The 22,460-nt window shown below is 42.2% G+C and overlaps 1 protein-coding gene across 6 annotated transcripts in view; it reads right to left on the minus strand.

Moving 5' to 3' along the window:
- The window catches only part of znf423 (zinc finger protein 423), a 171,588-nt gene that overhangs the window by 25,386 nt on the left and 123,742 nt on the right, over window positions 1–22,460 (minus strand). For 5 of the 6 annotated variants that reach the window (XM_023955979.1, XM_023955981.1, XM_023955980.1 and 2 more), the window contains one exon: window positions 13,482–13,571. The exons of the other annotated variant lie outside the window; for it this stretch is intronic. In XM_023955979.1, the coding sequence (XP_023811747.1) occupies window positions 13,482–13,571 (90 nt within the window). The remainder of the gene's footprint in view (window positions 1–13,481; window positions 13,572–22,460) is intronic. 6 annotated transcript variants of the gene reach the window in all.

The following is a 22,460-nucleotide window of genomic DNA, read 5'->3' on the forward strand; positions in this document are numbered from 1 at the left end:
ACTTTATTAGACTGGATGTGGAGATGGGGGGGCACTGCGGCCCGACTCATCATTACGATTCCAGTGCAGCACACTCCTCCTCATTGTTCGTGCTGTCCCTCCACCTCATTCCCTCTCATTACCCGCCTCTATCTCTCTGCTAATTGACACCCCCCCACCCCACTGCATGGACACACATCCCTAAACCCTCTCGAAGCTTGGGTGCCCCCGCCTTCCCACCCCACCTTGATGAGCTTCCCTCTGTCTCTGTATGGGGTCCCCTGGGTCCCCCCCCCCTCCATTACTGCCCTTCCATGCTCCTGTCAGTGCCCCCCCCACACACACATCCATCCGTAAAACTACAAGGGGAGCGAGTGTGAGCGCAGCGGCATGTGCGCTCAGTCCCCGGTGGCATGGAGGCCGAACAACAAGCGGGGCGATTGATGAGGAGAGAGGCGGACGAAGGGAGGAGAGGAGCGGCGGGATGGAGGGAGCGGCACAGGCGCCGGGAGAAAGAAAGGAGAGAGCGGCGGACGGAGGGAGAAGGAGGAGTGTGCACCTCTCTAGGGGGGGCTAGCTCAAGGTGTGTTACCATGGCAACCAGGGGCGAGTGCACCGCTGGTGTTGGACTGGGGTGGGGGGTGTGTGTGTGTGTGTGTGTGTGTGGGGGGGGGGGGGGGTGATACAGGGTAGGAGGGTGAGCTTGACCCGTTGGTAGTGCGGGGGCTGAAAAAACACAAACACACACACACAAACACAACCTGCTGCAGTGCTGGAAGGGTCCCAAGAGTGCCCCCACCTTTACTCGCCCTCACACACACACATACACACACACACAAACACACACACAGAAAGAATGCTGCAGTACCGAGGTCCCGTGAGGATCTAACACCCACACACACTCTCCCGCCCTCCCCGGTCTCCATTTTCCCTCTCTATTTCTATCACTCTCTCCGAGGTGATTGTTAGATTTGTCATTATTTGCGCTCGCCTCGCTCCGCCATGCAGATTCCCGCTGGTTCTGATGGACCCGTCTCATCCAGGCAAAGTCCACAAAAAAAAACGTTCAGCTCAAAAAAAAAAGGGAAACACTTTAGTCACAAAGTACCAAAGGAGCTCTGATTGACGTTCATTATCCACATAGCAGCACTGTTCAAAAACTAGCAACCTTTATTCAGTCGACAAGTCCCCAAATTCTTCAGCTACAAGGTTTTTTTTCTCTCTTTGACAATCAGCTGCTTTAGCTAATAAGATATTTACACAAATATTTAAAAAATTACGTTTATTTATGGAAGGATTTTTGAATCAACTGCTGTTATTACTTTAAAGCTTTTTCGCTTTAAACAACAAAACAATTGTTCACACATCAGTAGATTTCGTCAGCTAAACTTGAATTACTGTATATAGGGAGGGAAATGCAAGGCTTCTTTGGTTACTTTTACTGATCAAAACTACTGAGGCATGCTGCAGGGTGGTTACTGGCAAGAAGACGTCTAAGTAGGTACACTGGTAAGTGTTTATGACATGTAGATTGTCGGAAAAAAAGTGAGAAGCAATGTGTATCACGTTAAAAATGGGCTTAATCAGCCTGAATTCATCCGATTACATTTCAATGAGGTAATGTGTCTCATTGTTGTTGTGGTTATGGCATTGTTTTAAGAGAAATCTGTGAAGGAACTACTAGCTTTAAGGATGACGACACAGCAGCGTGTGCTGCGTAACGAGACACAGAAAAGCATGTGAAACGCGTTTTCAGCAGTGCTAAAATACACTTTGAAAAAAAAGTAAAAAGTTGGAGCCTATTTTCCTCTTTGATAACCCGACAACCGTTGCTTTAACATCTGTTGCTACATTCAATATTGAGTTTAGATCATGTGACCACTGGCTGCGGTGGCCGTTTTGGTCCGGTTGTTCCGCTTCGAGGACAGATTGTATACAAACTAAGGAATCTCAGAGTGAACCGAAGCTCAGTCCGACTTAAAACGAACCGAGACCACCTCAAAACTAACTCTGGTTCACCTTAACCCTTGTGCTATCTTAGATGACCCCACCCTTACATTGACGTGTTCTCCCTACCATGACAAAGGTGGATAAAGGTGGAAAGATTTCATGTAGTCCATGGACACCAGTGAAGATCACAAATCATTGAAAAAAAAAAGGTTCAGCGCACTGTCTAGTGGGTCTAGGTGACCCAACTCCCATTGTTAAAGTGCCTAGGATAGCACAAGGGTTAAGCTAACCAAATGTATCCAGTCTCAATACACCCTAAAAGTAGGGGGTTTCGCGTCTAACGTTCCAAGCGTTTGATTGACAGATTTTCCCTAGCCCGCTTTCAGTGATAGGGGTGTGGCCTTCTAACATGCGCTCGCCTGATTGGAGAGAGCGGTTGCCATAGAAATGTAGATGGACCAATCACAACTGCCTGGTTCCAACATGGCGACGGACATATTGCGGAAAAATGCCGCCTGAATTGACTTCAATCAGCTGAAACTGGAAGCAAGGCATTTTCTACGTCCAGTTATTATACAGTCAACGGTTCCAGGTAGTCAAAGTATTTTTTTTGGACACTTTTGAATAATCCTACTTTCTGACTGAGATTCAGACGGTTAAAAAAGGCCAATCCCACCCAAAAGGTGGTTATGACTTTTACAGAAATATGTCTGATCCTGTGGCCACGCCGTTGACTTCAACACTAAACGTGTGGTTCCACATAAACCCAAACTGCTGAATCCCTATAGCTGGACGGACAAAAATGCAAGTTCGAACCTTTTTTTTGACAATAATTTCCCTTCAAGTGTGACTGATAAAGAAAGATTGCAGCCTGTAGCAACTGTGAAAACTCCTGCACACACACAAATACACAAACAAACACACAGGCACATTTTTTATTGGCAGCCACGAGCAGCATATGGCGATGACCAGTTTGTGCACAAATTGAGCATATTTGTGTAGTGCATGAGAGCATGTGAGTCTTGGAAGGAGACCGTGTGTGTCTGAGTGAGTGTGTGCGTGCAGCAGCTTGGATTTTCCCTATCAGATTACATAACAGTAGGAAGCTGGAGCGCTCAGCCGTTTCCAGGCCAAAAGCCTTCCGACTAACACACACGCGCACATGCGCACACACTGGTTCCTCATCATCGTCTCACACTTTCACTTTGGTGCGTATTACACAACACAACCTCATTAACTTCAAACACAGCATGTTTCCATCTCCAGATACTTATAACTTTGTGTTTGCAATAGTTTTCCAAGAGATTTTAGGAACGAGCGGCTGATTTGTAGATATTTGACATTTTATTAAAGGTTTTTAGTGATCCTTAGTTGAGTTAATCACTTTCCTGTAATCTATTCCATGGCTCATCTCAAAAAATTAAACATGTTTATTCATTTGTAGTTTTTAATTTTAGTTTTCCTCCTGTTTATCGATCTGACCTTGACCAAAGAACAAAAAATATGGATGTTTCCTCCTGCTTGAAAAATAAACATTACACATTTTAATGCACCAGGTCAACAAAATAAAAAGCATTTAGGTAAATACGGAGAGTTTTTGGCTATTAGAAGAAGCTGCATTAACACTTTTAATGAGACTTTGATTTTCAAAGAGCAGATGTGTTTGGACTTTTCTTAGATAAACTCACAGAGAACGCGTAACACACACAAACACACAGGGATGCAGACACACAAACACGGCTCCTTAGCAGGGATGAGAATAATGAATGCAGAGAATATTTGTGTTTTGAATCTTAATTGAAAGCTCACAAGTGGTCAGAAGGGAATAAGCTTAATCAGTGCGTGTGAAAAACACAGCAATGCACAAGCACACAGGTACACACTGGATTCCATCAACTCCGGGAAAGGTGACGTACCTGTCCATCAAGCCAATCACACACCTTTATTTTTAGCTTTTTCTGCTCTATGAAACAAAAGCCAGGCTTGCCTCCAAGCACAGACAACTTCTTTGTTAGGCCTACAGGGTGTCTAAATTAAAAAATTTAAAGATATTTACATTTCTGCACCTCAGAAGCATGAGTTCACCGCTATTCACCACGGCAACAGCAATCAAGGCTCTGATCCAGTCGTCAAGGTGATGAAGAGCATGTCACCCCTGGCTGCTTCTCTTTTCCTTAGAGTGACTGGATCCTTCTCCTCTTTATGGGTTTTCATCAGGATCTCTGACATCCCCAAATCCAAAACGATTCGCTTTGTTGGAAAAAGAAAACCTGCGATGTTCAACTAGCTGACCTTTGATGACCCTGAGATAGGACTCACAGTGTTATCATTTTTGCATTTGGGTGAATTTATGAGCGGGAGCAAGTCTGTTGTCTGAAAGGGACAAATACAAATCAGAGCTAAATTTGACACTTGGGCTCAAAACAACGAGATCTAAAGAGAACTTCATATGATCCCTGATGTCCAATTTAAGAAAAAATGTGACATTAAATAGAGCATACCGTTCTGCCAGCTGGACACAAAAATAACTAACATACATCATGTAAAAACCAAAGAAATAAACAAACAAGCTCTAACATCATCCTTAGGATTATGAAACGCAGAAAATGAAGTCAGAAGTGAGACGAGGATACTGACCGGACTTTGCTCTGCCCACCCCAACCACATGCTCAAAATAGCCGGAACAAAGTAAAGTGATCTTTTTTTTTAACCATTTATTTTCGCTTGAATAAAATAAAAACAATTATGAAGGTGAAGGAAACACACAACATGTTTGGTCCAAACAAGATTACTTTAAGATTTCTCAGTTCATAATTGCTCCAGAGCAGGACAGGCCAATGGCTTAAGCTTATATAGTGCTTTTCGAACTACCGTACAAGGACAAAGTGCTTTACAGACACATTCACCAAGTCACACACACATTCACTCACTGGTGGCGGCTCTGCTGCCAAACACAGGCGCCTGCCTACCACCAGAGGTAAGGTGGGGTTCAGTGTCTTGCCCAAGGACACTTCGACTCATGGGCGTGCAAGGCGGGAGTCGAACCTGCAATATTACCATCATGGGTCGACCGCTGCACCACAGCCGCCCCTAAGAATGTTATGTAAAACTCCCGAATGCAAAACTAAGAATGTTATGTAAAAAAGACTAAAGTTCAGGAACATGTGGAGCATCTTTACATAGATACAATCTTTGCTTTGGTCAAAGGAAATTTGCTGTAAATTAAGAAATATCCCAAATATCCAGACATCCCTGGAATCTATAGAATATCTGTCATTTTAATCTAATGTGGAAAGGATTTACATTTATTTTTGTACTTACAGTAAGTGTGAGTAAAAATAAAGTAAATCATGTTAATTTTAACTCGTCATGCTGCATGTGAGCTGTCATTAGTATGTTAATGTGATCAAATCACACCGGGATTTTCAAACTCACAATAATTAGTTTCTGCTTCACCTGCTTTCAACATAAGTACTGAGGCTGGAGTAACTTTCTTTCAGACTTAGACCGTTCAATACATATTTTTAAATGAAATTTAGGAAGTTTTACATCAAATCTTCATTTTAAAGACTATTCTAAAGGTGTGTGCATTTTTTTTAGATTTCCTAATGTTATAATTTTGACTGTGAGGGAGGGGGGAAACTGTATCAGAGGAGCCAGAAGCCCCCCAACCAGATCATTAAAAATAACATTACTTTAACTGGCGACCCTTACAGTAACGATTTTTTAAGATTTTTTGTTTTTACAATTCTGAACACTATTGGGTAAGTTGTATAATATCCGCTTCTGTCTGATGATGTCAGCCAAGTTCCTCTCAAACGCTAAAGAACTGTAACCTTTGGCTATTCCTGATCTGAACCCGTCTTTGTGTTAAAATCTTCACATTTTTGTCACTAACCTCTTTCACAGACAAAAGCAACACAACAGCAGTGAGGACTTACCAGAGTAAAGACGGTGACAATAAGGAGATCAGTGTAGACAAACAGGTTTTTAAGAGTTCTGCCCTTTTATTTATATAATGGTTGCTAAGGAAAACTTTAAATTTCCTTAAACGCACACATACAAGAATCACTACACAAACTTTCAGCATCTTACATGAAAAAAATTGTATGGTTGCTAAGGACCATTCAACCAACTAAAACCAACAAATTTTTATTTATTTATACTTTTATGTGGTCAATGTCTGATTGGAAGATCGCAGAATCAGGTCCCGTCTTGCCCACCAATGTGTCCTTGGGCAAGACACTGAACCCCACGATGCTTCTGGTGGTTCTAGGTTGGCGCCAGTGTTCAACGGTGGAGCCGTCATCCGTGCGTATATGTGTGTGTGCTTGGGTGAAAGTAAAGCGCTTTGGATCTTCAAGGAAGGTAGTGAAGCGCTATATAAGTATACGCCTCTCATCTGTCTGCCCAGCTGTTGGACAGGACAAGTTTAAAAAAAAAAAAAAAAAAATAAAAAAAAATAAGTATACGCCTTTTATTTTTCAGATGGAGGCTTACACTGCTTTTAAACATTCCCCTTATCTAGACATCTGACTTAAAGGTACAGAACTCCCATCTTGGGGGCTTGGTAGTATTTGCTGAAGGAACCTTCAAATGGTTTTATCTATCAGGAACTCATAAAAGTAGGTGGTTTAGATTTGTCAGTCCTGGTAGGTGGACCCAAACGCAGGAAACTCTGACATTTGATGAGGATTGATCAAAACCAAGAATCCAAAACAAAAACAAAAGCACAGATTCTTCAGAGTTAATTAAAAGAAGACTGAGTTTTTGCAAAAAGCCTGCAGAACCGTCTTTCTGTGGTCAGCGGAACCGCAGAGAGGTCGATGATGAAGCTTTCACAGCTCATTCTGTGTGGACGAAAGCCGTTGACATAAACAGGTACATCAACAGATGAAGGTTTCTTTATGGACTAAAACATATGAGAAATTTGTATGTATGTTTATGTACCTCTGACTAATCCGACCCTGCTGTTTACTGGTCTGTGTGTCTGGGAGTGTGTGTGTGTCCCAAGTCTATCTCTACTTATGTGTGTGTGTGTGTTTCTTTAATCTGTTCTCCCAGGGGGAGTCAGAGGGAGCTCGCAGGCTTATCCTCCCTGCATCTCTGCATCCAAATACCACTAAAAAGCCAATCTCCATTCCACAACAACAACATCAATGCACACATGTTCAAACACACACAGGCTCACACAGAGGAGAGGGACCTGGGGGACACGCTTAATTTTCTATTCACCAAAACCTAAATGCACCTGTCCTGCACACGCAGCCTTCACCGTTTGCAATCATATCTAATACAGCTGTAAAGGATCTGATTGAAACAAAACCGAAATCATTTTCCAGCTTCCAATCCCGAGTTTGGAAATTTAAGAATCTAAAAAGATCCAAAAAAAATTAAGAAAGAATGGAAATACTGAATTTTACACACTCTGTGGACTGGAAATCTGATAGAGGAGGAAGAGGGAGGAAGGAGGAGCAAAGCCAATAAGAGCTCACAGCAGGATGCTAATAATGCAGCTCCAGCTGTTCCAGTTAACCTGCAAACTGCCCATCTGGACCCGGAGAGGAGAAAAGACGATGAAGGACTGAAGGCTTCTTCCGTCAAACATCAGAAACTGCTCCCGTTTCTGCAGCCAGAAGATGGAAATCCAACTAGAAAATCACTCATTTTCACAAAGCATCGACCTGCAGGGACGGACACACAACCACACACAACCATACAGCGAGTGTGACCTTGGTCCAGCCCGTCTGTCTTTGCCCCCTGCCCTGGCCAGCTACATCTCCCACCGAGTCACCCTTCCTGTCTCTCCCTCTTACACACAGACACGCTTCGCAGTGGCGCACCAATCCGTGCCAAACCGAGCCACGCTGTGGCCATGAAAGCGCCGCAACACACCCAGAAGAACACCAGAGCGCAGAGCGGAAAGCAAGAGGAAGAACGGATCTTTTTTATCGATTCCAAAAAAACTTACACAATCGGAACACACTTTAACACACAGCCTGCCCTGGAGTGCACACACACAAACACAACACCATGCTAATGAAGACACTAAATCACTACCAGGTCATGAGTGGGAAAGCCTGCCAGATACCTGCAACCATGGCTGGAGACCTCTATCACCCACACAGCACGCAAATGTGTGTGCTTGTGTGTGTGTGTATATGTGTGTGTGGGTGGGCGGTGTAGTTAGACTGGGCATGCCTGTTGGCTGTAAACAAAAAGCCTTAAAAACAGTTTTTTTTTCCATCACAAAATGAAACTAAACTAAAAAAAATACAGCTTTTTTTTTGTTTTAAGTCAGACTTTTGTATTTCTGACTTCTGCAGCAGCTTCGCTCCTGTGGTTTGCAGCCCACAGGTTCCCTCATTGTTCGGCAGAAATCAACCCAAAGGTTTCTTTCTGTTGAAACGTGCTGAACTGAAGGTGCGCCAAAACTTCAGAACAGCTAATCAAGGCAACATTTGAGAGAAAAAAGGTGCGTCCAGCTGCGTGGAAAAGGTAACGACAAAGCCGGCAGTAGTACAATCAAGCCTGAAAGGCCGGCTGCAGCGCGAAGAGCGCCGCACATCACCCGATCCAAGCCTGGCGAGCCGCGTGACCTTGTGAGATTGAGCAGCAGTATAATCTGATTACGTCCAATTACAGAGGAATGATTTTGTCTCTGGGGCTTCGCTAATTACAGGTGTGAGTTAAAGGATTATGGGAGACACCAACACAGAAACTCCTCAAATACAGAAGCAGTTGAACCGATTAGCTAGAAAAACACTTCCGACTTTAAACTAAATAAATAAATAAAATCGCTGCCCTTTACACTAAGAAAAAGAAGAACAAAAATAACCTTATTGCAAAAGTAAAATCGTCAAAATTGTGAGATTAATCCTAATTAATCCCACCTCCCTGAGGAGTCATGCAGATGATCAAGCAGAGGCATCATTTTGCTCTAAAGCCACCGATAGCAGAAGAAAACCCGCTTCCAGCACAGAATATTAACATTGCAGTTACTTTGTGGCTCCACACAAACAGATTTTTTACTTGTGCCAGCCTCAAATACAAACAAATAAATAAATAAGCACAAAGTTATTAATTATTCTGAGGGTGTAATCAAAAATACATGTGTTTAGAGGTTTGTGCTGTGGAGTGCATGAAGACTCTGCAGCGTCCCAAAAGAAAAGACAAAGAGGCAAAAAGTGACAAAGCTCCAATGTTTGAGCAAAAACAAAGAGCTGATATTGCAAAATTGAGGTTTTTTACTAAAGAGGAGAAATTGCTCGTGCAGAGGTCAAACACTTTGCAGGTTTAGCAGTAAAAATTCTTAATTTTTGTATCTCCCAGCATCTCCAGTCCTTTAATCTGAGAAGAACCCTGACTGTCTGATGCTTGGTTCACACTGGGCTAAGAAACACATGCATGAGCAACCGCTTCCAATAATAAGTCTATCCAAATGCACACATCATATGCATGTTTTGGGCTTCTGTGCTCAAAACCCGCATTCACATGTCACTAAAAAAGTTCTTTAATCTGTTTTCTGGCCATAAATACAAAATGTGTGGCACTTGAAAGCATGTCGAAAGTTAAACCAGTTAAACTTTGACCAATTACGGACCTGAGCGCCAGTTGGTTACTAATTATTAATATCGTCATTCCTTATTCCACAGTTTAACCTGTTTGGTTAATTTGATCAGTTTAAATGACTGGGACTATGACTGGGATGCAGCAGAAGAGAAAGAAAATATTTCAGACGGAGGAAATAAGACACGAGGAGGAAATGAACTTTAGACTTTGTTTTGTTGAAACAAACTTTTGCTTCATCATCTGCAAATATATTACTCTCCTTTGCCGCTGCAGTTGAAGTCATCACCATGACAACGCATCTCACCACGTGTCACATAGTCCGCTTTTTGTGAAAACCTAAATAATTACAGGATTAAAGTACAACAAATTATTGGATACATCTTTCTTTCGTAAGTGACCATGGTATAAGGGGGGATAATGCCCTCTGAGGTGTTCATTATCAGGAATTTCCAGAACTACCGGAAGCATTGCGTTGGATGATTAAGCCTTCCACATCATCTGCTAATTTCTGATCATGGACACCTCATCGAGCATTATCCTTTACATAGTTTCTCCCTGTTACTGAGAGCTGGGAGCAGGGAGCTTGTGGACCGCCCAGCATATTTTCTACGTCACAAATAAGTCCTTTTTCCAACGGCATTTTTTCATCTGCTCCTGTTTCACAATACTTTGCATAAATAAATACTAATTTGGATTTTAAGCTTAACTTTCACATTCTATGTCCTCCATCATCAGAAAAGTGGCATAAGAGCATTTTAAAAACACAATTTTCATTGGAGTGGGTCTTCAATACGGAAATCTCCAAATATACCTATCATCGACCCTACCTGTGTAGTGTGTAGGTAAACAGAACAATACCTTCAATACTTGAGCATGTTTGATCCCAAATAGCTTACGTTTGAGACGTCTGAGCCATTAAAGTAATTGTAATGCAGACATAACCGGCGTCACGTTCCCAGTTCTTATTGTCCTTTGTTTGTTTATGTACCATAAGCATCCTGTATCACAGAGATGTGTAGATATTTCCAAGCACTCAGGTTAAACGCGGCGTCTCCATCTCTGTAAAGGCATCATGTTATACCATTAATTACATCTGACTCCTGTGTGAGTCTGCAACGCGTCCCTGCAGGCTCGAGTAGGAAAAGTGGGGTTCAAAGACCCCCTGCTGCAATGCTAAATCAATATTAATTCATGCATACACACGTGCGCGCTCACACAGGCGCACACACAGATCCAACAAAGGGATGCAGTGGTTGGAGGGCATTGTTTCGCTCCTCTCCTTCCTTTCCTTCCCACTCTCCAAACTTCCACAGCTTCATCGTTCTCTCCCTCGCCTCCGCACTCTTCCTCCCTGGATTTTAGCCATAACTCTTCATCTTCTGGATGCACAGTCCTCTGACACTGCTGTACATTTAACTGTGCTTGTTCTCTCATTATTCACCTCCTGCTGTTGTTCCTTAAGCTAGTCTGTTATTTCTTTATACTTTGCTGCTGCAAGCGCGCAGTTGGAGATCTGAAGCTTCAGGATGGACCATCGTCTGTTTGCTTAGTTCAGTCCCTGGTTCTGTTCTGAGCCCGTTTCAATGTAAGAGTCTTCATTTCCATTTGTTAGAACCGTTATGTAGGATAAAATTAAGTAATTTTCCAGCATGATTTACGAAAAAGATCAAATAAAATCAGATAAAGGTAAAAAAAAAAGCCTTCCTTTAAATTGCACCCATTCCTTTTCTCAAATGTATGCCGGAAACCATGGTTACCCCAAAGAAACTCATCCCTCCCAGTTCTGTAATGTGATGATTTGACTTGATGTGGCTGTTCTGTGTCGTCTTCCTGACTGCAATGGTTCAAAAAGACAGATGTCAGAGTGAGATGGATCCTTGATGAAGCTGGTGGTTCTCTTGTGGCAATTATGGCTTTTCAGTTTCCCCAAAGCAGAAGATGATTCTCTGAGCTTGTTATTTACCCCCTGCAGCCATTTTGTTTTAAATATTGCAGAGCTATCATGAACAAAATCTTCACCTTTTTTTTTTTTTTTACTTTGCTTGTTCCCCTTTTTTCTATCATAATAAATGCTTGTTGTAGCTGGAGCCGACAGAGCATGTTCTAATGTACAGAGGTACAAACGCCTCATAGAATGAAAACACCAGCATTCAGAAAAAAAACTACACTACAAATTCAGAAAAATCTGTTTTTTTAAATGTGCTAATAAGCGAGTAACGATGAAGAAAAACCTTTCATTGAGATTATTTTAAGCCCCATGTTTTAGCATACCTCTACAGCATACTGGTATGTTGTAGAGATGCAACAATTTACCTTTTCCCAGTGTTTTTACCCACCATAACATGGTTGTGTCTTCATTCTTTTCTTGATTTTTCAGCCACATGGAACAGGTTGCATAATTTTCCATAGAAATCTTTGCTGAACAAGTTGTATTTGCCAAGTACTCCTGACTGTTGAATGGTAAAACGTTTCAACAAAAGAAGATTTTCAGTCCAGATGCCATTCGTCGACTTTGGACTTGTGTAACTTGCAGAGCTTATTGTATATTTTTGTGTTTTATTGCCAAAACTGTTAAAATATCAAGTTAGTCAAGTGACATGAGTCTATATGAAGAAGGGCTCAGGCCTAAATCTATAGCACTGTCAATTGTCTTTAGTAATGGCAATTCATAAAAAGATTTATGCTTCAAACATTTAATAATTCTCTGGGGAGATTTCATAACATGAGGTTTTGATCAGAGCCATCCTGTCTGAGAAGTAAGCCTGTTGGAGTTTGCTAGAACACAGTTCAGGTTATAAATGTGAATCTATCTGTGAATTACACTTTTAGCTTTTTGACACAAGAATGGTGAAGAGCCGACGCAGAGGTGTCAGACTCCAGGCCTCGAGGGCCGACATCCTGCTGGTCTTTCAGAAATCCGGCGCTAGTTGCTGCTGATTACCTGGATCAATGAAAATCTACAACGGCAGTCTAGTTAGTAGCTCAGGTTAGTTGGAAAACCTGTAGGACACCGGCCCTCGAGGCCTGGAGTTTGACACCTGTTCTCTAGATGCAACACCAACCCATCTATGAACCTTATCCTAATTACCTTGACTCAAGCTCAAAGATGCAGATATTTTTCTTAAGAGCTTCGTACTCAGTAGCACATGAGGATAACAGGACCTGATCATCAGAAAAAGGAAAGAGATCCCCCTTACGGGTATGGCCTGGTGTGTCTAAGCCTGAGGTTCAGGTTTTTTTTTTGGAGACAATGAACTCCAGAACATCAAGCTGCTTTTGTCTCGACAGAACTGATACTCAAAGCCAAAAATCAGTTTAGTGACCAAAGTTTGAACATCAGACCTCTAGTTAGTTCACCAAATCCTCCTCCCGAATGGCCCTCCTGCTGGTTGTAGGCATGTAGGGGGTTTACCGAAATGCCTCACTGTGGTTCAAACGTTTCCACCACAAACTGGTCAAGCTGTCAAACAGGCAGGTTCACTTTGTTGTGTCAGACTGTCGCGGTGGTGTCCGACACTTCTGACGGGGCGACGACATCGCTTAGGACTCTGCTCATTCAACGGTGCATGAACGCCAACAATTATGGGTTGAATCATGCATGCACACTTGCTTGTATTAACTGGAGCGCACACACTTACACACGCAAATAATTGACTAATTTGTTGGTACGCAACAGCTGGAGTTGGAGCCACGTCGCCTCCGCCCGTGTCGATTTTACTAATTGCCTCTCCACCCAACCATGCTTGACCAAACATCACCTCATGGCTGACTTCATAGCAGAGGCTGTGCGTGTCTTTGTGCGTCAACTCCTCTCTTTGTCCTCTGTCACTCTCCACATCAAAATAACATCTGTCAACTTTGGTACAAATACACCTGACGGACGCAGCTGATGTCAGGACTCACACACACACACACACACACACACACGCATACAGGTTTAAAAGTCCACCACTGTAGCTGAAAAAAACGAGGATTTTTACTTTGTTTGTGTCTCACAAGAGCACATCTGGGTGTGGTGTGATCCCTCCGCTCCAGATGTGTGTTTTGAACCACTGCAGGCGACACCGCACCTGGACACCGCAGACACACAAAAACAAATGATCCATGTCAATAAACAACCCAAATCTGCAAGTTTTGCAGGATTTGTTTTTTTTTAGTTTATTTGACAAATGCTAACAAAATTGTGCCAACCTTCTCCCAAGTTGAGGAAATTAGTTAATTTTCTTCTTCTCGGTTATTTTTTTTATGCAAATGGAGGAGGCGCTACCTGTGTGGCCCCGGGAAGCCAAGCTGAGGACCCTCCTAATGACTTTATTGAGCTAATTAGCCATGATAAGACATCCAATCAGCACACAGGCTTCCTGAAGGCTCTTGTTAGGAGCTAATTAAAGAACCAATCGCAGCAGGTGAACGCGGTGGTGCTGTGTCGCCATGAAATAGCTCAAAGATGGAAAACAACAGTTCTTTGCAGCACTTTGGGTGATTTGTGTCATTGTGTTGAGGAAAGCACCAAAGTTAAACTCAACATGCTTGTAGATTTGCATATTTTCGTCCACTCGCACCAAAGATGCTGAACTTAAAGACCCACTCCAAAGAAACTTGTATTTTTTGAGTTTTTAACATGTTCTAGTTGCATTTTTATTATAATGGAGGGCATGTATATACAAAAAAAAGAATAAATAGCATTTCTGTGTGTTTCTTTCTTTTCAAATTGTAGTAAATTAGGAGTAGAAGAAAAAAATGCAGTGTAGAAAAAGGCCTGTAGTTGTGACGTAGGCTCTACAAACGGCGAGCCACAAGCTCCCTGCTCCACTCCATTCTGATACATCCACTTGTAGCCAAATAGATCCATATAGTCTCATTTTTCCTTGTCTGAGCTGCAATCTGGCTCAAAACTGTACAGCTGGATAGCTCCAGTACTGCTCCCCATTTTTGGAGGTGTCAGTGGTGTCAGGCTTACTCTACGCCAACAGTCCTGACCACAACGCAAGAGGGGAATTTCTGATGAACTAGTGCCGCTCTGCAGACACTATGTTCTAGAAAACAACACAGGTCTTTTATTTTGGCAATCATAATTAAAAGACCACTGACATAGAAAATAGAATAAATTTGATTGGAGTGGGAGTTTTAACGCCGTGTTTGAGCTTCAGTGAAGTACAGGTTTGCGATTTGAACAAATCAAGATAATTCTTAGATTATTTATTACCAATAAGTAATTTTAAAATGTAAATTTGTTTGACATTTTTCCTTCTTTTTCTGTCTTTGATTCTGTTAAACCGAGTGTTTTTGTAACATTCACTCTAGAAGCTCTGTGTTTTCCTGCAATCTTTCTCTCTGGCGTCAGTTTCCTCCTCTGTCCTCCTCTTCTCCCTCCTCATCCCTGGCTTCCAGGGGTATGGTTCATGCAGAGAGGAGTCCTCGCTCCCTCTCAATCTGGGCTCCATGCTGCGCCGGTTTAATTGCAACAGCACCCCTGTGTGCCGCTCGGGCCCTGTGTGTGTGCGCGTAAAGTGAAAAGGGAGCAGAGGCGGAGAAAGAGACCTCCTCTGAGCGTTCAAGGATATGCGGCGGGGTGCCCAGCCACCTTCCTCCTTACTCCTCCACCTTGTTTTCCATTTCCTCTTCTCTGTTGCTCTCCTCCTTTCCCCTCTCATCCGCCTCCAGCCACCACCCTCGTCTTCCTCCCCCCCATTCGCTGGCCTTACCTCCTATGATGCCCTTGGAGACTTTCTGTCCGAGCTCCGCTCCTTAATCAGCAGTCAAACACCAAACGTTCCCGCACGGCCCCAAACGCTAACACGCACGCGTATAGCGTGCATGCAACAGCTGCCGATCGCACACATAAACACATCCATCCCTCCTCCCTGATCAACATACTTTTTCCTTGAATGTACTGTGGATGTAAAGGATTTGGAGGAAACACCTACTCCAGTGCATGAAAGTGTGCACGGTTTATTCATTTATTCATCACCTAATGTTGTACAGCTGGGGCAGGGGGTGGAGGGGGGCAAGGAAGGCAAAGGCCTTGGAGATGAACGTGAGGTCCAGAGCTTTTGAAAGACTGAGACGAGCTTTAATCACCTCCGCTTCTGCCGCTGCTTCTAGACACACAACTGTCTTAATAACGAGTCATTAAGCAACGAACCCACCGGCAGGCAGACAGGCAACAATAAATCTAACCCCCTCAGAGTCCGACAGGAGCTGAGTGATAACCAACAACACCTCTGACCAAACACTGATTTAGAATTCGTCTGATCTCCAACAGACAGCAGCCAAACTCCTCTGAGGAGCCAGCTTTGGAAACCCAAAGCATCCAGCATCTTTTTTTCAAACAGGTGCACAAATCCTGGGTTGGTAGGTGTAGTGCCACCGATGGCTAAAACTGAAAACTGCACTCAAATCAGCAATTCCCAAATAGTTTTTCCCTGTCAATACTTGACAAGCTTTTAAAAAAAGTATTGGGTTTTATAAAGTCAAACCTTAATAATCCTAATGATTTTATTGGGATCCTCAGTCCTAATGATGAGGACAGAGGAATATTTTTTCCGCGTCTTCTCCCCCACTTTTCTATGGTTTAAGTCATTGAGGCAACACTAGGTGAAGTCCCAGCAAACCTGAAAGACAAATCCCTCCAGTATGTGTGGGGTCTCACCAAGAACTTGTCTGGTGTCAGACATGAATAGAACTCATCTTCTATTCAATGTCAATAGACATGAATAGTTCCCAATAGAACTTTATGGGATTTCGGCCTCTTGGAGCCAACATGTAATTCCTGTTTGAAACACAAGGGGGAAGGAACCAGGAGAACCACTCAGTTCAGTTCTCATATACCAGGCATGTCCAAAGTCCGATTCCCAAATGCGGCTCAAACTTCCAATGACTCACAGGCTCCTTTCACAAAATCAAAAATATGCAGCCCACAGCATTTTCTCAAAACTGCATTTATGATTTCTTGATTGAGATTGGCTAAATTACATTTAAAGATATTTTAAACGTGTGTCGACGGTGTCGTGAAACCCTTCTGTAAGGCCTTCAAGTTAATTTCTAAAATGTCAGCTGTAAATTTAAAAAAAATAGTTGACAGTGAGGGTCACCACTTCCAGGATGAGTATGTTTCCGTGATTTAAAAAAAAAAGATGAAATATGAAACAGCTGTGTCTGCAAAAAAAACAAGATACTTTAGTTGTTTTCAAGGAGTTCAATATCGAGTGGGACTACCAAACAAGACATGCTAATTACCACAAGCTAACTGCAAAAGAACAGAGCAAAAAATTGACAAAAAGACAGTAATTTAGGTAAAAATATACAGGTATTTAGATGTAACTTTTTTCTATATAAAGTGATGAAAGTTACGCCATTCCAATAAAACGTTTATTAACACGTTTGTATTCAATGTTATTGACCTCCTGACCCCTGAATTTCTTTCCAGCTATTAAAAAAAATTATTCATGATTTTGCTTTCAAGTAGAAGCAAAATTAAGGTTAGTTTGGGCCAGAAGTGGTTTTTATGCATATTAGCATCACTAGGTTTAAAGTAGAATAAAGTAAGAATAGTTTAAAGAATGTCAGGCCCAATGGTTGCTCCTCAAACTTTTTCACCTCCCCAAAACTAGCCCTTTTGGTGACACCTCTGTCATATCCAGTTAATGTGCAGGACATTTCATCTGAATCCTCTGATGAGTATCCACAGTTTTTGCACCCTGTCTCATTTTGTAAATACGTTAATAGATCAGAACTACCCATGCATTTGTTTTCACATTGACTTTATGAGAATTGGAAAGTTTTCTGGTATTGATGGATGGAAACGGTTTGGGAATTGTTCAGTTTTAGCCCTTGGAGTTAATGCACAAAAATGTTCTGAAAACTGCTTTGACTGACTGGTGTGGATGAAACTGTCTAACACTTGTCAACGAATGGTGTTCATACACTGCATTTCTGCTTGCACCATGTGCACACAGTTGTGTTCAAATGTAAATGTTGATATGATCATTAATCATAGTGTCCCCATGAAAGCTTCTTAACGTTCTCCAGCTTTTTCACAAGACATCTACTTGAGTCTTTGTCCTGACTGATCAAACAGGGTTTCTCTGCCAACCAAGCAGGGTCCGGGTCCCAGCCGCCAAACCCCACACGGCTGATGCGGCGGTAAGACACGGACGCTCACACACAGCAGGAACCCTGGAGTTCCTCCTCCCGCTGCGAGACACAACCACGCTGGGAGGAACTGAAACCCGGTCGGCACCGTCCACAGCTGTCCCAACATTTGACAAAAACAGAGGAGCAGAAGTGACACATGACTGACATCCATCCAGAAGCACAGAGGAGTCCGTCTGCGAGAGAACAGGGAGACGGAGGGAAGCAGCAAAACCAGAGAGACAGAGTCAGAGGGAAAGGGGCCCCCAGGGGCCAGTGGTCTGGGCTGTTCCATTCAGTGTGCATTCTTCCACCCTTTTGCTCTCCACCTGGTATTTCCCTCCAACTCCTTGGTCACACTTTTGCCCACCAGGAGATGCAGAGCAGTAAGACAGGAGATGCATGGAGGAGCCGCACATGTGGGTCGTTTTTCAGGCGGCAGGTGAGCTGCTGTCTGCTGCGTGTTTGTGTGCGCGCCGCCCAGTGTGAGCGGGATTTTTCCTTCTAAGCGTTTTCCACCAAGCCCTTGCCCTTTTGTGTGTACAGTGCTACTGTGTGGGTGTGTTTCAGAGGCAGGAGACACAAAAGTCTGTTTAATCCACAGCAGCCCCGGACACACCGGCACAGCATGCTAACACAACCGTGAGACAAACACACCCCGCACTTGTGTGTTGGTGCCGCAGCTTGGGGAGCTGCCTCGACGCCACACAAGAGTAATCCATCCAGCACCTCACAGAGAGAGGGATATAGCAGGAAAGATGGATAAATGTTTGGGGAGAGGGAGCACTGCTTGGAGCTGCTGCAGAGAAACAAAGAAAGATCATTTTCCTGCCGTCCTCTCAGTCTTTTAGTGCTTTTTATTGCTCCTCACTCCTCTGCTTTTACTGAAACTCCAGTTATGCACAGTTTAGGCAAAAGAAAAGAGAGTTTCACCCTCAGTTTGTTTGGGAAATCTTCTTTATTATCATCACAGCATTAAGTTGCAATGATTTATTTGAAATAAGATCTCGGACAGTTAAGATAAAGTCCCACACAGATTATCTTTTTTAATTATTTTCAAACCCTTCCCATTATCTTTTAATTGTAATAATGTCATTTTTAACCTAAATTAAAAATCATAGTTTCTGCAGCACGGCAGTAGTTCATTAGAAGTTCCCCTCGGAGTTATGGGCGGGACTGTTGTTGCGAGTAAGCACACCCCCACTTCCCGTCACCCATCTATTTCACATGCTCTCCCGCTAACTTACAACTAACATCTCCTACAAAAATGGCGAGCAATGGTGGCGCCATTTTTTGAACACAGATTCCAGCACAGAGAAGGAAAACAAAGACGTACATGGATGTAGTCGTCTGCAATGATGCATCGGAATGGAGCGGGGAGCTTGTGGCCCGCCCATCAAAGTCAGATGATTGTCACAAATAAAAAAACAGAGGATTGTTTTGATATAAAACAACACTTGAAGTTTAATCAAACTATTTCTTTTATTCCAGGTGGCATTTTCTTCTCTGGAAGAAGGTTTCTCTGATAGATCAAAGATGAAATATAAAGTAATGGTAGTAAAACATCTTTATATTCAGACTGAACCAATTCCATTTTATCCAGACCTCCAAACAATTCATCTAAATGCTGCTTTTGCGTTAAACACCATTTTTCACTCCTTACTAGGGATTCCACAATTCTCTGCTCAAAACCAAACTATGTCACACCATTGAACTGGACAAGGGGAAAAGCCAATTGTTGCATCACTACTGAGTACCAGTATGTTTATACTGAAAGTGTAAAACATGTATTGTGCTAAATTTAACAAGGATTTGTTATTTATTGTTTTACTGTTACACCAGGCTTAGTATGACCCAACAGAACGCTTTTTCTTTGTTTTTGCTTATTAGCAAGCTCAATATAGGTTTCTTTTCCTGAATTTGTAGTTTTTTTGTTGTTGTCGTGAATATACAAATCGTACATGAAACCGAAACAAAACCGGGACCCAAAAATAGAGGTGATGAGTCATGGGGCAAGTCCATCCCATCCCTATTTGTACACAGATTTGAGTCAATAGATTTACCAAGTTTTAAAAGCTGCAACATAAAATTTCAATTTTTAAAAATTTGATAGATTTAAGCGGACCTATAGTGAATCCTGGTGGTCAGCTGACCTGAGTTTCGTTTTTGAATGTGGAGAGGTTGATCATCAAACCGGGTTAGTGTCACCACAGTCACTCTGATCAGGTTTTAAATGCAGGAACAAGTTACGTGATTGTGTTTTAAATGAAGGCTTGTCAATAAGGTAAGAAACTACAACTGCTAATTTAAAACTTTGTTTTGTTGTAAATTACTGTCTTCCATGATTATGGATACACGTGTGTCATTTCTCTGTTTGAACTCTTCATGTAAGATCAGATCTTCATCAAGAAGACATCAACCTAAGAGCCACAGCTCAGGAAAAGCAAAAGAAAAACAAACCAAAGGGCGGTGAGGAGAAGAAGAAGCCGGAAGGAACAAATGCAGGAAAAGGAAATGAAACACACAAAAAAAGTAATGATGTAAATAATAATAAACAAAGAGGAGGGAAATTAATTTTTGAAAATGTGAGCTGAGAAAAAAGAAAAATGCTGCAACTCATCCCTGATTGGAGCATCTGCTGAATGCAGCAATGCAAATGTGAGTGGAATGAGAAAGACGAGAGGAGGCCGTGAGAGTGAGGGAGGAGAAGCATCATTTAACAGGAAACCGGAGAGAGGGATGGAGAGGACGGAGGGTGGGAGGACCAGAGGGGGACCTGATGAAGGGACGAAGCAGGGGGCTGCAAGATCTAAGATGAAGCACTCCTCCCTGCACTCCTACCTAGGAAAAGAGGGATTTGCTCTCCCTAGGAGGGATGGAGAGATGGAGGGAGGTGGGGAAGGAGAGATGAGGAGAACAGGCAGACCACTGAGAGAGATGGAAGAGGGGAGGAGAGGGGATGAAGGCAGAACAGATCAAGAGAAGAAAAAAGGAGATTTATCATAAAAATCCGTCACCCGGCGCCTGGCGCTCAGGAGGCGTTTTAAAGTGGAGACGCATTTTCCGAGCAGGAGCTCTTCGTTCTCCGAAAATGTAGCGAACTCATGCAGTCCTGGCTTTTTGGAAGGTACACAGATGAACAACTCTGACTTATGTTGTTTCTGTTTCTCTTAATGCAAGCCTGCCTGATTAAACACCTGTCACGAGGTGCATTTACCTGCTGATGCGTTCGTGTTTGATCTACATATCTTTCTGCAAAAATGTTTTCAGAATTACTTTTTAATCTGCAAAAAATCCAATCTGCATTTGGATGCATGACAGCTGTGCCTCCCACTATCTGGCACCTCTTCAGAAATGTGTTTGCACTGCAGAGCAAACATCAGCAGGATGTTCAGGGCAGCAAAGCAACATGTTTGTCCTAATGTCTGTTTTACATTCAATCTGTTCATGGTGCATCCGGCATGTGTGTTATTTACTTTGGCTGTTAACTGCTTTGTATTTTAATGGTTCTTCTAATAATAAAAGGCTCAAGCAGGATGGTGGTAGCATCTTGCTACCTGTGCTCCGTGTGCAAATCATCAAGTCTGTGCTTGAAATCTGCATTGTTACTGATGAAATCTTTTTTATTTTGGCTTTTGTGAACAACATCTAAAAATCATATTTCTTTATTTTTTTTATTCTTATATTTGCTCGAAAGAACATTTTAAGTCAAACACGAGAGACAAAGCGGCCCAAAGCAAATAAAAAAAAAAGAAGAAGTAAATAGATTGTTGCTTCTCATCTTTATTTATATAATTTTCACATTTCCGGCTACTTCTTTTATTTCATTTTTTTTAATCCTTGCCCAGAAAGCTCTCAGCTGTTGTTTCTCCTTATAGAGTAAATAATGGAAACAATCTTTATTACATTCAACATTTTAGATGATTATAACTCGTGAAGCAGCAGATGGGCTGCAATCCTTGTATATTAACAGGGATTTTGTAATGATAATAAACTTAAGAATAGTTCTGGTTTGAGAGCAGCAAACATTAAAGTGTTTTCAGGTTTTAAACGTAAGCATCTTCAAATTATGTAATATTTTAAACGATTCTGCTGCCTTTATTATTTTCTCTTGAATGGATTTTTAACTTAAGCAAAGTTTTACTCTAAAATATATCATTTCAAAAAATACGACAAGCCTGCCACTAAGAGCCGATTTTCAAGTAAATGTCTGAGTTTTCATGGAGAAAAAATGTTCATGCTTTTAATCCTATCAGGTTTGACACATTTCTTTCAGCAGGGGGCGATATTGGCATCGCAGGACGAATTAATGCCATTCCACCAAGAAAGGCGTTAGCTATGTCCAAATTCCTTCACTAATCACTAAATAGTGAACTATATAGTGCGTTCGCCATTATGTAGTGCCGTCCAAATCTACAATTCCAAAATCAAGAGCCCTACAAATTTCCCAGAGGTCTCTGCGCAAAACCAGTGTGCATCGATGCTCACTAGATCGGCGATTATAAACCACAATGCATTGAGTCTGAACAATTTTTGCAACAACAAAAAAAAGTGTTTAAATATATATATTTAAATAAACCATCAATGTTTTAATCAGAACACAGTGGATTCATAAATAGCTGTCGTAAAATGCTCATAGTCCCGCACTTTGGTCTCTTAGTAGTTATGGATTAGGCTAAGAATTTGGACGCGTCTCTCATTACTTGTTAACCCCTAAAAGACTATAAGAGCGGGACTATCTAGTGCCCTGGATAGTCACCACGCTCACTAGTTTTTTTGTGTGAAGACAAATAGGACGTCGCCCATTCATAAAAGTATAAAAGTAA

Source organism: Oryzias latipes, chromosome 6 (genome assembly GCF_002234675.1).
Source record: "Oryzias latipes chromosome 6, ASM223467v1".
In the NCBI taxonomy this organism is placed as follows: Eukaryota; Metazoa; Chordata; class Actinopteri; order Beloniformes; family Adrianichthyidae; genus Oryzias; species Oryzias latipes.